At 41.6% G+C, this 17,354-nt stretch overlaps 1 protein-coding gene across 4 annotated transcripts; it reads right to left on the bottom strand.

Annotated features, from left to right (window-relative positions):
* Nucleotides 1-284: 284 nt before the first annotated feature.
* Nucleotides 285-16,977, bottom strand: LOC111960196 (uncharacterized). Of its 4 annotated transcripts, none has more exons than XM_070437905.1 (6): nucleotides 16,295-16,977; nucleotides 16,085-16,176; nucleotides 12,125-12,251; nucleotides 11,816-11,958; nucleotides 1,913-1,999; nucleotides 285-1,712 (listed from the first exon to the last, which is right to left on the bottom strand). In XM_070437905.1, exons 1-6 carry the CDS (start codon nucleotides 16,554-16,556, stop codon nucleotides 1,134-1,136), a joined length of 1,290 nt encoding a protein of 429 aa, XP_070294006.1. In that variant the 5' UTR covers nucleotides 16,557-16,977; the 3' UTR covers nucleotides 285-1,133. The 4 variants fall into 4 exon arrangements, 3 of the variants coding, with proteins under 3 accessions (XP_070294006.1, XP_023837855.2, XP_070294007.1); XR_011475060.1 differs by lacking the exons at nucleotides 285-1,712; nucleotides 1,913-1,999 and adding exons at nucleotides 5,632-6,284; nucleotides 6,403-6,965 and having other exon boundaries at nucleotides 16,295-16,970; XM_023982087.2 differs by lacking the exons at nucleotides 285-1,712; nucleotides 1,913-1,999 and adding an exon at nucleotides 5,632-6,284 and having other exon boundaries at nucleotides 16,295-16,948.
* Nucleotides 16,978-17,354: the final 377 nt, after the last annotated feature.

The raw sequence follows: 17,354 nt of genomic DNA, 5'->3' as shown, positions 1-17,354 counted from the left end.
CATTTCTTTTCAGAAAAGCACAAGGGTTAACCCAATCCCCCAGAGAGGTGCGGGGGGCTGCCTTAATCGACATTCCACGTCTTCTGCGCCCGGGGAMCAGTGGGTTAACTGCCTTGCTCAGGGGTAGAACGACAGATTYTTACCTTGTCAGCTTGGGGATTCGATCCAGCAAACTTTCGGTTACTGTCCCAACGCTCTAACCACTAGGCTACCTGCCGCCTAACTAAAGAAAGGATCATTAAAAAAATCCACATCAGAAAAAAAATTACATTTGAGATCATTGGTACAAACAAAACAAGTCACAGTTTTAATACATTGAGTAAACATTTCCAGCTAAATTATTGTATATACATTATAATCTAATGAATCAAAAATATATGGTAATTGTGTCCTACAGAATTAGGCAGTTGAGTCTATTTGATGCAATCTAACTAACGTGATAAAGATACCCCCATCAAAATCTGTCAGTTTAAACTATAGATATCTGCGGTGGAATGTGGCAGAGCTCCAGCCCTGATTGTCAGACCAATCGATGGTGTTCTCCATTTTCCTCTATGACCAACACAAGTGTCTCGGGACTCGTCTGAAGGTAAACCATACAAATGAATGGAGGTAGTTGTGCCAACAAAAATAAGCGGTTAAAATGTGTCCAAAAAACTTAAATATTTCCTGAGCTTTCTTACATCTCCTAGACATAGGACAGACACTTCAAAATATTATGATTTATTTTTGACTGTATTTTTGGCCATTTATGAATATGCTATTCAATGTGTTTCTATGGGCTATAGTRGTAAAGACCAAATTCAATATTTTATCAAATCATTTGGTTGGAGGGCCCCCGCTCCATGTAATTCAGCCATGATTACTACAAGGTTTTAGCTGGCCAGACTAAGTTACCTAGCAATCTATAAAATGTTAGTTGACATGGGCTAATTGAGTGACTGTCAGTGACGGACACAAAAAGAAAACTGCTGTTGCACAACCAAATTTTGAATTGCAACCATATGTATTCTGCTGTTTTAACTCCCAACAGTAGGTTGAGACCCCGACTGAGTTCCTAAAGTCCCTAGGTGGGGAGCCCTCTAGGGGCCGCGGGGCCCTAAGCACAACGTGTACTGTGTATAGGCRGGGCCCTACGCGCAGCGCGTACTCTGTGAATAGCCAGAGGCGGCACTGACTACAACCCCAAAATCTCGGACATTGTGTGCCTTTGTGCAAAGATAGAGTCGTAGACATCCCACTTTGGTTTCCTCATAAAGTTCTTCCACAGTGCTTGAATTGTTTACTTGAGAGTACCTCCATCTGATTTCTCTGTGATAGTCCCCCAGTTGTGTGTTTTTCTTTGAAAGTCCATTTGGGAAAAACATTTCCTCTGCCATTACTTTGATTTCCTCCACAGATTTCTTTTTGTCAACATAAAGGTGTCTTGTACCGCCACCGTTTACTGTCCTGACCTGCTTGAACTCTTGCCCCTTTTCATTGAAGTCCATCCAGCCTAGTTCAATTATTCTCTGTTTCTTCTTGGCATTGGTATTCCCCAACAATCCAGTTTTTAATCGTGTGGTTTGTTTATCCCTAACAGACCCTAATCTGCCTTTCAAGCTCTCTGTCATGGCATCCATGTAATTCGCTTGGCTGCAAAGTGTGGATAGTCCGTCTCCATACTCTGACAAATCACTGTCCGCCATGAATGGGATGACTGAAGTATTAATCTGCAAAAACATGGAAAACAATGATTTGTTTATTATAAACAATGATTTGTTTATTATAAACACTGATTTGTTTATTACAAACAAGGTTTCAAATTGTAAAATAACTTTATTTTGGTTTTGACTGTAAATGTTGTGCTACTAAGTGAAAACTTAACATCTATTTCACCAACACTAAATATGGTTACTCGCCAAACACTTACACTTTCATTGGTTTCCACTGGTACGCCCTCCTCTTTAATCCAGTCCTCTTCAATCCAATCATCCGCATAATGTACAATTCTCCTTTTCTGTGAAAAGTCCAAATAATGATAATTAACTAAATAATCAAAATGATCAGTTGTCAAAATAATATACAGTGCCTTCGGAACGTATTCAAACCCATAGACTTATTCCACATTTTTGTTGTGTTACAGCCTTAATTCAAAATGGATTCAATAATTTTYYCCCCACCCCTCTACACACAATATCCCAWAACGCAGTGAAAACATGTTTTTAGAAATTGTCACAAATTTATTGAAAATTAAATACAGAAATATMAAATTTACATAAGTATTCACACCCCTGAGTCAATACTTTGTAGAAGCACCTTTGGCACCATTTACAGCTGTGAGTCTTTCTGGGTAAGTCTCTAAGAGCTTTCCACACCTGGATTGTGCAACATTTGCCCATTATTCTTTTAAAAAATTCTTCAAGCTTTCCAAGTCGCGCAGCAGTCTAAGGCACTGCATCGCAGTGCTAGAGGCGTCACTACAGATCCGGGTTCGATCACGGGCTGTGTCACAGCCGGCCTCGAGCGGGAGACCCATGAGGCGGCGCACAATTGGCCCASCGTTGTCCGGGTTAGGGGAGGGTTTGGCCGGCTGGGATGTCCTTGTCCCATCGCGCTCTAGTGACTCCTTGTGGTGGGCTGGGGGCATGCACACAGACTTCGGTTGCCAGCTGTACAGTGTTTCCTCCGACACATTGGCGTTGCTGGCTTCCCGGTTAAGCAAGCAGTGTGTCAAGAAGCAATGCGGCTTGGCAGGCTCGTGTTTCAGAGGGCTCATGGCTCTCGACCTTCGCCTCTCCCGAATCCGTACAGGAGTTGCAGCAATGGGACAAGACTTTAACTATTAATTGGACATCATGGAATTGGGGAGAAACATGTGTAAAATGTACACAAAAAAAATACGAATTCTTCAAGTCAATTTGGTTGTTGATCATTGCTAGACAACCATTTCCAGGTCATGCCATACATTTTCAAGTAGATTTCAGGCAAAACTGTAACTCAGCCACTCAGGAATATTCACTGTCTTCTTAGTAAGCAACTCCAGTGTAGAKATTTGGCCATTTGTTTTAGGTTATTGTCCTGCTGAAAGGTGAATTAATCTCCTAATGCTGGTAGAAAGCAGAAAACAAGGTTTTCCTCTAAGATTTTTTGCTCCATTTTGATTATTTTTTATCCTGAAAAACTCCCCAGTCCTTAACGGATTATAAGCATACCTATAACATGATGCAGCCACTATGCTTGAAAATATGGAGAGTGGTACTCAGTAATGTGTTGTATTGGATTTGCCCCCAACATAACACTTTGTACTCGGGACAAAAAGTTAATTGCTTTGCCACCTTTTTTGCAGTATTACTTTAGTGCCTTGTTGCAAACAGGATGCATGTTTTGGAATATTTTTTATTCTGTATAAGCTTCCCTTTCACTGTCAATTAGGTTAGTATTGTGGAGTAACTACAATGTTGTTGATCCATCCTCAGTTTTCTCCTATTACAGCCATTAAAACAGTTTAAGTCACCATTGGCCTCATGGTGAAATTCCTGAGTGGTTTCCTTCCTGTTCAGCAACTGAGTTAGGAAGGATGCCTGTATCTTAGTGACTGGGTGTATTGATACACCATCCAAAGTGTAATTAATAACTTCACCATGCTCAAAGGGATATTCAATGTCTGCGTTATTATTTTATCCSATCTACCAATAGGTGCCCGTCTTTCGAGGCATTGGAAAACCTACCTTGTCTTTGTGCTTGAATCAGTGTCTGAAATTCATTGCTCGACTGAGGGACCTTACAGATAATTGTGTGTGGGGTACAGAGGCTGGTAATTCAAAAATCAGGTTAAACACTATTATTGCACACAGAGTCCATGCAACTTATGTGACTTAAGCAAACGTTAACTACTGATCTTATTTAGGCTTGCCATAACAAATGGGTTGAATGACAAGGCATTTTTTTTATTATTTGCAAAAATGTTCTAAAAACACAATTCCACTTTGACATTATGGGGTATTGTGTTGGCCAGTGACCAACAAGCTCTATTTAAAGATGCAATATATAACTTTTTAGGCGACTTGATCAAATTGAAATAGAAATGTGAGTTAAAGATCTGTCACTCATTGAAAGCAAGTCTAAGAAGCTGTAGATGTGTTATGTGTTCTATTTCTATGCTTCCCATCTCCTTTTTGAGTCTTTAACTTTTCGGTTTTGTACACCAGCTTCAAACAGCTGAAAATATAATATTTTTGGTTATTGAAAATATCACAGCGGTTTAGATGGTACAATGATTCTGTACACTACATACAGTGCATTTGGAAAGTATTCAGAACCCTTGACTTTTTCCCACATTTGGTTACGTGACAACCTTATTCTAAAATTGAATAAATTACATGTTTTCCTCATCCATCTACACACAATACACCATAATGACAAAGCAAAAACAGGTTTAGATATTTTTGCACATTTATTACAAATAAAAAACAGATACCTTATTTACTTAAGTATTCAGACCCTTTGCTATGAGACTCGAAATTGAGCTCCAGTGCATCCGGTTTCTATTGATCATCCTTGAGATGTTTCTACAACTTGATTGGAGTCCCCCTGTGGTAAATTCAATTGATTGGACACGATTCGGAAAGGCACACCCCTGTCTACATAAAGTCCCACAGTTGACAGTGCATGTCAGAGCAAAAACCAAGCCCTGAGGTCGAAGAAATTGTCCGTAGAGGTCCGAGACAGGATTGTGTCGAGGCACAGATCTGGGGAAGGGTACCAAAAACGTTCTGCAGCATTGAAGGTCCCCAAGAACACAGTGTCCTCCATCATTCTTAAATGGAAGAAGTTTTGAACCACCAAGACACTTCCTAGAGCTGAGAAACAAGATTCTCTGGTCTGATGAAATGAAGATTGAACTCTTTGGCCTGAATGCCAAGAATCACGTCTGGAGGAAGCCTGGCACCATCCCTACGACGAAGGATGTTGGTGGCAGCATCATGCTGTGGGGATGTTTTTCAGCGGCAGGGACTGGAAGACTAGTCAGGATCGAGGGAAAGGTGAAAGGAGCAGAGTACTGAGAGATTCTTGATGAAAACCTGCTCTATAGCGCTCAGGACCTTAGACTGGGGCGAAAGTTCACCTTCCAACAGGACAACGACCCTAAGCACACAGCCAAGACAATGCAGGAGTGACTTGGGGACAAGTCTCTGAATGTCCTTGAGTGGCCCAGCCAGAGCCCGGACTTGAATCCGATCGAACATCTCTGGAGAGACTTGAAAATAGCGGCGCAGTAACGCTCCCCATCCAACCTGACAGATCTTGAGAGGACCTGCAGAGAAGAATGAGAGAAACTCCCCAAATACAGGTGTGCCAAGCTTGTAGTGTCATACCCAAGAAGACTTGAGGCTGTAATCGCTGCCAAAGGTGCTTCAACAAAGTACTGAGTAATGGGTCTGAATACTTATGTAAAAACCTTTTTTTTTTGTCATTATGGGGTATTGCTTGATGAGGAAAAAACTATTTAATACATTTTAGAATAAAGCTGTAACGTAACAAAAATGTGGAAAAAGTCAAGAGGTCTGAATACACTGTATTGCTTGTTTTGTCACAAACTGAAATAAGGCAAACWATTAGAATTTTAGCAACCAGGAAATGGTGTAGCGATTTCTGCATATTGCATCTTTAATCCAGTTTAAATTCAGGCTGTAACATCAAAATGTGGAAAAAGTCAAGTAGCATATTAACCGTTGTGTGGTGGTTCATGTTTTTTTGTTATTCACCCAATGTTCTTGGGTCTGATGGACCCACAACATTATTGGGTTAAAACAATACAGCCTTAATTTATATAAAAATACTTAAATGTTGACTTAAATTAATTACAAGCAATATATACAGCAATCATGGTTAATATTTGTCATTTACCTCTGCTAGATCACATTTATCAATAAAAGCGCTATTCGTAAAAAAATACATTAAAAAAATGCTTTTTAATCTATTAACATCAAGACATGGGTGGAATAAATCAAGGTTATATTAAACAAATAAATGAAACAAGGTTTTCATCACTATCGATGTTTAATACTTTGAACTGAACAAATTGGAAGGACAAATTTTACATACAGTATTTTATGGAAAAGATAAATGCGCCGCATTGTACACAAATTAAGGCTGGTCTACACACCACACGAGGGACAGAGTTTTACTGTGTGTGTGCTGCAAATGTATTTCTTGCACTTGACGCATGTGTACTGTGTCTTCCKGTCCTTCTTGGGTCCACACACATCGCAGCGCTTCTTCTTGTTGCTACCAGTTGCAATCTAGAATGATGAAAACACTTAGTTCAGGAATGTTACTAACATCTCACTCACTCACATATATAGCTACAGCAGGCCAAGGTAGGAGAGTCACACACACACCAAGATCACTCAAACTTACTTCCGGTATTGGAGTAGTTGATTCCGTGGGTCAGGCGGACGCGGCACCAGCATCCTCCTCACGATGGCTGCAGAAGCTGGGGTCCTTGGGATATGTTGTCTCCTCTGGATTTGTGGTCTTACCACTGCCTTGCCCAGCTSCTGGAGAAAGAGCAGTCTCCTCTGGAGCTTCCCTCTGTTCCAATCTGGGGTCAACGCCATCCACATGACATAAGTGTTGTATGCTGAGATGTCCAAGAATATCACAAGTAGCCAGCATAGGGTTCTTCTTTTTGCAGCTGTAGCCAGTCTAAATTGTCCACCCCTCCTTTTGTGGCATTGTAATCCATTATGATTTCCGTTTGATGTTCCTGGGCACAAAGTCTCCCATCCCTATGCAGCATACTCAAGAGCACCACATTTTTGCCTTTCTTTGACAGGTAGGACAGTAGGGACGTGTCGGCCGTGAAGACAGAGGAATTGATAGGCCTGTTCTGTGTATTCAACAGCTGAGGTGGGAGCTCTGGCTTGTTTTTTCGTATCCCTCCTACCATTGTCAGCTTCCTCGAGGAGCTCCTGTCCCAGCTTGCGAAGTAAAAAAAAAAAAAATTTTTTTTATTGCAGATGATGTTGTGGCCACGGAGTCCCTGTGTCACGTCCAGGACAACCTGCATCCCTTGGTCCCTCTCAGAGGCTCCATCTGGCTTCCACGTATACACTTAGAAGTTCCATGCATATGATGAAGCAGCATCACAGGCAGCCCAGATCTTGATTACATATTTTGTGAGTTTAGACGGTATGTACTGCCTGAAGGGGCAGCTAAATGGCGTAACCTGCTCATCAACAGTAACGTTGAGCCCAGGGTTGTAAAACAGTGGAAGACTGTCCACCCACTTGTCCCACACTGACCTGATTGCAACTAGCTTGTCTCTCTRCCGCCGAGCTGGTTTGGTGTCTCGGTTATAGAAGCGGATAATCCTGGAAATAATGTGGAAGTTTTCCAGAGACATTGTTGCACAGAAAAGTTGTGCGCCAGTTTCTGCCTCCCACAGGGATTCTGTGGACTCACCATTCGAWCTGAAAACACCAGCAAGGATGAGAACCCCAAAGTATGCATGTAAATGAGTTTGGTCCATCTCCTTCCATCCCTCTCCAAAACCACACCTTCCCTCCAAATTAGTGCAGTCCAGAATGATTTTCTGGATGGTGTCTGGGATGAACAGTTCATTAGAAGACTTTATGTCCTGCACATGAGTATCCGCCATCCGCGTCGGCCCTGGTTGCATCCTTATCACATTGGCATGTGGGGTGGCTCATTCCTTGGTCAAGAAGACCATTCAATTTCAAACAATTTTGACATCTATATTTCTTCTCCTGCAGACCSCTGATGAGCTGGTTGTTGACAGGCTGGTCCTAGGGCTGGCTGCGGGTCAATCTCATCCTCCTCTTCCAACTCACTGTCAGACTCCGAATTGACAGAGACATGATCCTCATATTTGGAAAATTCTTAATTTATTATTTAAATTWATTTTTTTGCCCTACTGAACGATTGTGGTAAGGAGCCACACACGCAAAGCTATTTATTTGTTGTGTCCCTCCCCCAATTTGCACCTGGCTGGGGGAAGAGTGTGGGAAAATACTGAATTTCTTACAACGTATCGAAATAATGAATTGTAACAACATTGTGCAGGTTCCAGGCAAGACATTGTGTACTTTCACACACCACAAAGKGTAAAGAGTGCGAGAAAAGCGGGASASAGGCAGGGAGACATTACAGGTTCTTGGTGCTGTTGAAACAGCACGCGCAAGGAGGAGGAAGACGGAGTGAAGGCACATCACAAACCTTTTTTTTCCTCCACCTACAAACACACTTTTATTACCCTCTGGTCCRGTGAACCCAAACACCACATACGTAATATAGATGTGTAGGGGCGTGCACGGTGTGCACTCAATGAAAATGTGTTATTTTACATGTTGTTCACAGAAAACGAGCCAAGGCCAATGAGTCTCAGGTTTTTCATTTTAGTAAACATTGAAAATGGGTCCCACAGACCCGAACACCACACAAGGTTCAAGCATTCAGTAACGACATAAGAATACAAGGATGGTTTGGTCTGTTTCATCACTGGTATACAATGCATTAGTGGTTGAAATACGCATGGCATAATGAACTTTTCATGTATTTTCCGCTAAGATAAAAYGTCCCTTTAGGTGACACAATGAAGAAGGCTTCATCAAAGACTTGAATGCATACCACATCCAGGGCTGCACTGCAGACCACAGGGGATACTTTTATTATCCATACAGTAATAAAATAAAATAAATGTAATACAAGTTAATAGTTAGAATACCAGTCCCACATTCACACCATACCAAAAAAACGAACAATCGTGTTTCACTTCACCATGTACAGTATAAAAAATATATATAATTTGAAATAAAGTGGATGTTCTACATGGTACTGTATACAAGCATTAGAATAGGAGAGGTGACTTTGCTAAATTGTTTTCAGGAAAAACGTAAAAGGTCAGCAGTGACAGTTCCACCACCGCTTATTGGCTCCTGAAGTAATCAATTTCCATCACCACTATGTCGTAAGCCTATTCTTGTTGCACTGCCGCCATGTTTGCCGGTGCAGATTTCCCTTGCACATCATTCACTGAGGCCATTMATTTCATTGTAGAGATCTGTTAACTTCTTTGGTAYAGGGGGCAGCATTTTCACTTTTGGATGAATTTCGTGCCCATAGTGAACTGCCTCCCACTCTGTCCCACAAGCTAATATATGCATATTATTATTACTATTGGATAGAAAACACTCTGAAGTTTCTAAAACTGTTTGAATGATGTCTGTGAGTATAACAGAACTSATATGGCAGGCAAAAACCTGAGAAAAAATCCAAACAGGAAGTGAAAATTCTGAGAGTGGTCGTTGTTAAAGTCATCGCCTATTCAATTCCCTGTAATATATGGATCTGTTTGCACTTCATACGCCTTCCACTAGATGTCAACAGTCAGTAGAACRTGGAATGAAGCTTATGCTGTGTTGTGGGACCGGATGGGAGGGGACAGAGTCAGTGGTCTGGCAGATTGCCAGTTCTTGGTCACGCGCTTTCCTCATTATATCGTCTTGCGTTCCATTACTTATAGAGACTRAAAAGAATTATCCGGTTGGAACCTTATTGGATATAAATGATAACAACATCCTAAAGATTGATTCTCTACTAAGTTTGACCAGTTTATTCGACCTGGAATATAACTTTTTGAARTTTYCGTCCGACGTTTGCCTGCATCTGCGCGAGCGTTTGGACACGTGTACTACACATGCTAGCAAAATTWGCTAATTGGACATAAGTAATGGACATTATCGAACAAAACAACGATTTATTGTGGAACTAGGATTCCTGGCACTGCATTCTGATGAAGATAATCAAAGGGAATATTTATGATGTAATTTCGTATTTCTGTTGACTCCAACATGGCGGGGAAATGTTGTTACATCTGAGCGCCGTCTCAGATTATTGCATGGTGTGCTTTTTACGTAAAGTTTTTTTTTAAATCTGACACAGCGCTTGCATTAGGAACAAGTGTATCTTTAATTATATGTAAAACATGTATCTTTCATCAAAGTTTATGATGAGTATTTCTGTTATTTGGCTCTCTGTAATTACTCCGGATATTTTGGAGGCATTCCTGAACATGGCGCCAATGTAAACCGAGATTTGTGGATATAAATATGCACATTATCGAACAAAACATAAATGTATTGTGTAACATGATGTCATATGAGTGTCATCTGATGAAGATGTTCAAAGGTTAGTGATTCATTTTMTCTCTATTTCTGGTTTTTGTTACTACTATCTTTTGCTGGGAAAATGGCTGTTTTTCTGTGGCTATGTTCTGAGCTAACATAATTGTTTGGTGTGCCTTCCCCATAAATCCTTTTTGAAATCAGACATGTTGGCTGGATTCACAACATGTGTAGCTTTAATTTGGTGTCTTTCATGTGTGGTTTCATGATAGATAGATTTTTATAGTAATATATTTGAATTTGCCRCGCTACATTTTTTGCTGGATTTTGGCCAAGTGGGACGCTACCGTCCCACCTATCCTAGAGAAGTTAAGCCAAACTGTCCCTCAACGCCTCTCTACTGGTCTCATTCGACACTAGCCACTCCTTCAGAGCCTCAGTAACATTGTTTCTGTCCTCAATCTTTACTGGCTCCAGCACGTCCCCGGACCGGAGGCAGATGTTATGCAGCACGGTGCACATTGCAAGCACTTTCAGGATGAAGAATGGGTGGAGCTTGAGGAAGATGTGCCAGCGCTTTCTCATGATGTCAAAGGTCCTCTCAATGGGGGAAGAAAACCCTGGCGTGGTGCTGGTTAAACTGGTCGTGCTCCGGGTTCTGATCAGACTTTGGATATGGTGTGAGGCACACAGGCGTCAGTTGATGGTAGGGAGGGGCTGTTCACCTGGACATTGTTGGGGGTGCGGTGCACTGGGGATCTTGACCCTGACGTGGCACACGACTATGGCCCCCCACAGCCTTCTCAAACCTCCGGTGAAGGGCCAGTTTCCCAAAACCCTTCCACCATGAGAGCCAGCTCATCTGAAGAGGGGACAGCTTGACCAGTTTGTCCACAAYGTCACAGACGATTCGGGTAGCATTGGACAGAGGGATTCCGAAAGTCTCTGAGACAGTGTTATAGGAGGTCCCGTGGGCCAAACAGTAAATAAAGACAAGGATTTTTAACGTTGCCGTCTATCTGTCATGACCAGTCAGTGACAAGGAGAACAGAATTCAGAAATTCCCACTTAAGTCATTAGTGTCTCGTTTAGGATCACAGAAGACTGAAGATAGGAGTGGATGGATTCAGCTTACTGCACTGAAGTGGACCTCCGTTCTGTAAGAAGACGACGAATTGTATGTAAATAAACACGTAATGGGACTTGGTAGCCTGCCTGGTAGTCTGAGGCCCATGTTGATACAAAGGGCTATTTCTGTACATTCAATAAGCTTCAAGAGTTTTTTTTGTATTTTTATTGTTCTCAATTGTCTTTTGAGGGGATTTGAGTTTGTTGTTCATTTCCTATTGCAGCAGGACCTTGGGAGACGCAAAGCACTTGAAGAGCTGGTACAAGTTTCCTTCTTGAAGAACGTTTGCAATGTTTGGTTTGACTGTTGGACTGCGGTGTTTCACTTCCCATTCCCATCCTTCGTAATGTCTGATTCGTTTTTTTATTTTATGACCACAACATGGCTCAAGAGAATCAAATCATGGAATGAAGCACTGTGTGAGTTCCGTCTTGGTGTGTTGTGTGCGCGTATAGGTCACAATYAACCTGATAATCGCAACCATGTCAACATCACGTGTGTTTGTATTAAATAGGCCTTCATTCAAAAAAAAACTCTGAGGGGAAAGGGGACTGACCTGATGCTTGGTCATTGATGGTCCTGGAGTTTCTTTCTCCCCTGTTCTGTCGCTATGGTCTCCTATTTCTTTTCCGTCTCGCCACAGGCTTTGGCTCCACTCCTTGCCATACACCATGTCCACTTTGGGACACGGCTGCTCACCTGCAAACAGAGACCGGTGCCATTACAGTAAAAACGACTTTCTCTTCAACTTAACTTATTGTGTGTCTAGGGGAGGAAAATAACGATCCACTATTCTCAAACAGAGTCGTGATGTATCCATATTTCCAATACCTATGGGGCAATGATGATTTACTGTCGCACTCACCTGTCATTGGACATGGTGTGTCATGTTCTGTGCCTTCATTTATTTCCTTCTTGATGCGAAGTACTTTTATTCCATCCTTCTCCATGGCAACAACTTTTAGGCCTTCCCCTTTATTGAAAGCTGTAGCCTGCATCAAACACAATGACGTCCCACATGATTTCCACTAGGAAACAACTGCACATAACACATAGTACATGCATTGAACACATCTGAATATACAGGTTAGTATATAATTATAGGCAATTCCACAATAATAGACTCAGATATTTCACTTTAAAATGTGTCAAACTAAAWACAAATGATTGCAGAGTTAAATAAAGCATACAACTCTATGCACAAGAATAACAGTGCAGATGCAAAATTTGGCAAAAGAATGATGACAAATAGCACAAACATTATTATGGTACCAAACTGTGCATCTGCACTGTTCAAGTAAATGTGTTTTTGTATAATCTTCAGTACATTTTAAAAGTGGTACTTTAAAAAGTTGACACCTACTCATTCCAGGGTTCTTCTTTATYTTTACTATTTTCTACATTGTAGAATAATAGTGAAGACATCAAAACTATGAAATAACAYATATGGWATCATGTAGTAACCTAAAAAAGTGTTAAWCAAAATRYATATTTGTGTAGTGACATGGTAGGAATGGTAACAGAAGATGGTCTTTAACCAAATAAGGCTAAGTCTATATTATGGAAAGAACAGCTCAAATAAACAAAGAGAAACGACAGTCTATCATTACTTTAAAGACATGAAGGTCAGTTAATACGGAAAGTTAAGAACTTTGAAAGTTTCTTCAAGTGTAGTCGCAAAAACCTTCAAGCGCTATGATGAAACTGGCTCACATGACGACCCCACAGAAAAGGAAGACCCAGAGTTACTTCTGCTGCAGAGGATAAGTTCATTAGAGTTACAAGAATTTGCAGCCCAAATAAATGCTTCAGAGTTCAAGTAACAGACATCTCAGAGTAGACTCTGAATCTGGCCTTCATGGTCAAATTCCTGCAAAGAAACCACTACTAAAGGACACTAATAAGAAGAGAATTGATTGGACCAAGAAACACGAGCAATGGACATTAGACCGGTGGGAATATGTCCTTTGGTTTGGTGAGTCCAAATTTGAAATGTTTGGTTCCAACCGCTGTTTCTTTGTAAAAAGCAGAGTCGGGGAACGATGATCTCCGCATGCGTGGTCCCAACCGTGAAGCATAGAGGAGGTGGTGTGATGGGGTGATTTGCTGGTGACAGTCAGTAATTAATTTAGAATTCAAGGCACACTTAACCAGCATGGCTACCACAGCATTCTGCAGCGATACGCCATCCCATCTGGTTTGCGCTTAGTGGGACAGTCATTTGTTTTTCAACAGGTCAATGACCCAACACACCTCCGGGCTGTGTAGAGCTATTTGACCAAGAAGGAGAGTGATTGAGTTCTGCATCAGATGACCTGGCATCCACAATCACCCGACCTCAACMCAATTGAGATGGTTTGGACCGCAGAGTGAAGGAAAAGCAGCCAACAAGTGCTCAGCATATGTGGCATTCCAGGTGAAGCTGGTTGTGAGAATGCCAAGCGTGTGAAAAGCTGTCATCAAGGCAAAGGGTGGCTACTTTGAAGAATCTAAAATATAATTTTGATTTGTTTAACACTTTCTTGGTTACCTCATGATTCCATGTGTTATTTCATTGTTTTTGATAATGTTGATAATGTTTTCAACAATGTTGAAAATAGTAAAAATAAAAACCCTTGAATGAGTACAAACTTTTTTTTTTTTTTTTTACCCCAATTTCATGGTATCCAATTGGTAGTAGTTACAGTCTTGTCTCATCGCTGCAACTCCCGTACGGACTCGGGAGAGGCGAGGTCGAGAGCCATGCGTCCTCCGAAACACAACCCAACCAAGCCGCACTGCTTCTTGACACAATGCACATCCAACCCGGAAGCCAGCCGCACCAATGTGTCGGAGGAAACACTGTACGCCTGGCAACCTGGTCAGCGTGCACTGCGCTCAGTCCGCCACAGGAGTCGCTAGTGCACGATGAGACAAGGATATCCCTGCCGGCCAAACCCTCCCTAACCTGGACGACGCTGTGCCAATTGTGCGCCGCCCCATGGGCCTCCCGATCACAGCCGGCTGTGACAGAGCCTGGGCTCGAACCCAGAATCTCTGGTGGCACAGCTAGCACTGCCTTAGACCACTGCGCCACCCGGGATGCTGTAGTGTCAAACTTTTGACTGGTACATGTTCATTTTAAAGTGAAAAATCTGAGTCTCAGTAACCAGGTTTCCATCCAACCTTTTTATGTTTGTAAAGCACATGGCGGATACAAAAATGTCACGACAGGCCTGATGGAAACAGCTAATTTGTCAGTTAGCTTTCTAAAAGGTGGGATCTTTATATTTCTGTAAAATTAATTACATGAGAAATGGTGGTTGAAATGCCTTTATGCGCAAATATTGATATAACAACCATATCGAAGTAAACACTATGATATGTTGTGTGGTGCTCACACTACGACTCGGGAAAGCATGTAGTTTATTAGGCTACAGATGACATAAGTTATGATGAACTTCACAGGGTGGTGAAAGTGCACAGTGATCTCGATGCTCATTTCCAATAAATAGTGGGTCTTATTCTGGTGACATGACGATCAATGATTGGCTGCCGTTTGACAAAATAATTCTCACTTTTGTCCATAACAATCTCACCATGTAGTAGGCTATAAATCACATATAATTTGCCACATGCGCTGAAAACAGGTTTAGTAGACCTTACAGTGAAATGCTTACTTACAAGCCCTTAAGCAACAATGCAGTTAAGAAAAATAAGTTAAGTAAAAGATAGATACGTAAAAAWAATAATAATGATAATTAAAGAGCAGCCAGAAAATAACAGTAGCGAGGCTTTATACAGGGAGTACCGGTAGAGTCAATGTGCGGGAGCACAGGTTAGTCGAGTTAATATGTACATGTAGGTAGAGTTAAAGTGACTATACATAGATAATAAACAGARTAGCAGCAGCGTAAAAGCGGAGGGACAATGCAAATAGTCTGGGTGGCCATTTGATTAGCTATTCAAGAGCCTTATGGCTTGGGGGTAGAAGCTGTTAAGAAGCCTTTTGGACCTAGACTTGGCGCTCCGGTACCGCTTGCTGTGCGGTAGCAGAGAGAACAGTCTATGACTAGGGTGGCTGGAATCTTTTGACATTTTTTAGGGCCTTCCTCTGACACCGCCTTGTATTGAGGTCCTGGGTGGCAGGAAGCTTGGCCCCAATGATATACTGGGCCGTACGCACTACCCTCTGTAGTGCCTTACAGTCGGAGGCTGAGCAGTTGCCATACCAGACAGTGATGCAACCAGTCAGGATGCTCTCGATGGTGCAGCTGTATAACTTTTTGATGATCTGAGGACCCATGCCAAATCTTTTCAGTTTCCAGAGGGGGAAAAGGCTTTGTAGTGCCCTCTTCACAACTGTCTTGGTGTGTTTGGACCATGATAGTTTGTTGGTGATGTGGACACCAAGGAACTTCAAGCTCTCAACCTGCAGTGTATCTGCAAGCTGTTGGCTAGAGCACACATACTAAGACCCTAAGCTTACCATTTAAAAATGTGAACTTTGATGGTATAGGGCCTTCCTAAGGATCAGTMCGTTACCATGGAACTGCCCTTATACCAAAGATGTTTTATAACTAACAAGACTGACCACAGCCTGTCATTTCCAATGGGAACAAATTATTCATAGTTGGCAGAGCAAACAAGGAGGGTGGGGCAGAGCCAAGTACGATCTAGCCAGATCCTATTGGCGCGTTMTAGCTTATATTTGCATATTTCCGTTTGTGAACGCCTATTCTGAAGCGCGTGTGCAATAACTCCTCTTTACTAGATTTGGTATTGAATATACATCCGGTGAAATATCTGGCACATTGTTCCATCTGTGCTTATACAATATACTAACCTCGGATTGGCCTGCTGGCTCCAAAGATTGCAGCCTTGCACGGGTCTTCTCTGCACAAGCCTTAACATCTTCCTTTGTTTGGAAAAATTGATCTATGTAATTACCATAAACAGAAACCATTACATTTTTATTTGCCCAGAAAGAAATCGTGTAACGTTAACAAAATCAATACAATAGAAAGCTTTCAACTATCCACACACACTACCTTACCGCCACCAGCTTCGGCTACATGACAACCGACAGAACGCTGCTCCGCAGCTAGTTTTGCTTCCAAATTTTGCATCTTATTTTTATTCGACTCGTTCTCGGCTTTCAGTGCTTCGTTCTCCCGTTTACTCTTGGACAACTCTTCGCGAAGGGCCACGGCGCTGCCATCTACAAGTCGGACTATTTCCACGACCGCTGCCCTCATTACCGCGTTCATGAGAGAGGTTAGCTGACTTTGAAGGTGGGCAGCATTCTCCATTGTCATATGCTAGTAAATATTTAGCTTTGTTTATAAAACAAGTGTTTAGACTTTATCTTAATCTATTCGTATCCTCCACGTTTACCTTTTCCCTGGTTGAACAATGGTTGTGCATGACTTCCTATTTGGGGCGGAGCTATTGACGAGATTTATCACGAGGTCATACAATAAGTATCGTGTTGTGCAAATACAAAATTCATTTYGAATTTAATTCATTTAATTTGAGATTGATTTAAAATGTAATTGCCATCAATTCAACTATACAACAAGCAACTGTCACTWGTCAAATGTCACTAGTCAAAATATTATGTTTACTTAWTGTGCTACAAATGTCTCTCAAATTATGTCTTAAATTATATTTCTATCTCAATGTGCCTCTACTGTAATCTCAATATTAATCAACTATTTCTAATACCAGTAGAAATGGGGGAGYATTTAAAACAACACCACACATAAGCCTCGATATGAGTCAAACATGGATTCTAGTGTGAAAATTGACTACAAAGTGTAAATAGGATCATTTCGGTCATAAAGTCTTGTCCAAAACGGAGATTTGCGAGATTAGGAGAAAAAAACGTCACAGAATAAATAATACCATAAATTTCCATTGGCTTGGTTTTATTTCAAACCTGCCCACAGCTGGCAGCATCCAAGTAAATCATAAATTCGGAGTGCTGCTGTACGCGACCCGATACCAAATCCTAGTCTAGACGCTGAGACGCGATAGTCCGGCATCCCATTGTGACATAGATACACTGCTCTGAAACACTGAACGCCACCTCCCCACAATTCCGGTATGCGTTC

The sequence above is a fragment of the Salvelinus sp. IW2-2015 genome, linkage group LG37, assembly GCF_002910315.2.
Source record: "Salvelinus sp. IW2-2015 linkage group LG37, ASM291031v2, whole genome shotgun sequence".
NCBI lineage: Eukaryota > Metazoa > Chordata > Actinopteri > Salmoniformes > Salmonidae > Salvelinus > Salvelinus sp. IW2-2015.
The sequence above is the reverse complement of the archived record's forward strand: the minus strand, read 5'-3'. Positions and strand labels throughout refer to the sequence as shown.

Bases quoted from the DNA above. Each gene is read 5' to 3' on its own strand.
- LOC111960196 (XM_070437905.1), bottom strand. From the start codon at position 16,556: ATGACAATGGAGAATGCTGCCCACCTTCAAAGTCAGCTAACCTCTCTC. The intron at 16,177-16,294 runs GTAAGGTAGTGT...GTAATTACATAG, and splicing joins TGTAGCCGAAGCTGGTGGCG to ATCAATTTTTCCAAACAAAG. The intron at 1,713-1,912 runs GTAAGTGTTTGG...ATGTTTTTGCAG, and splicing joins CAGTGGAAACCAATGAAAGT to ATTAATACTTCAGTCATCCC.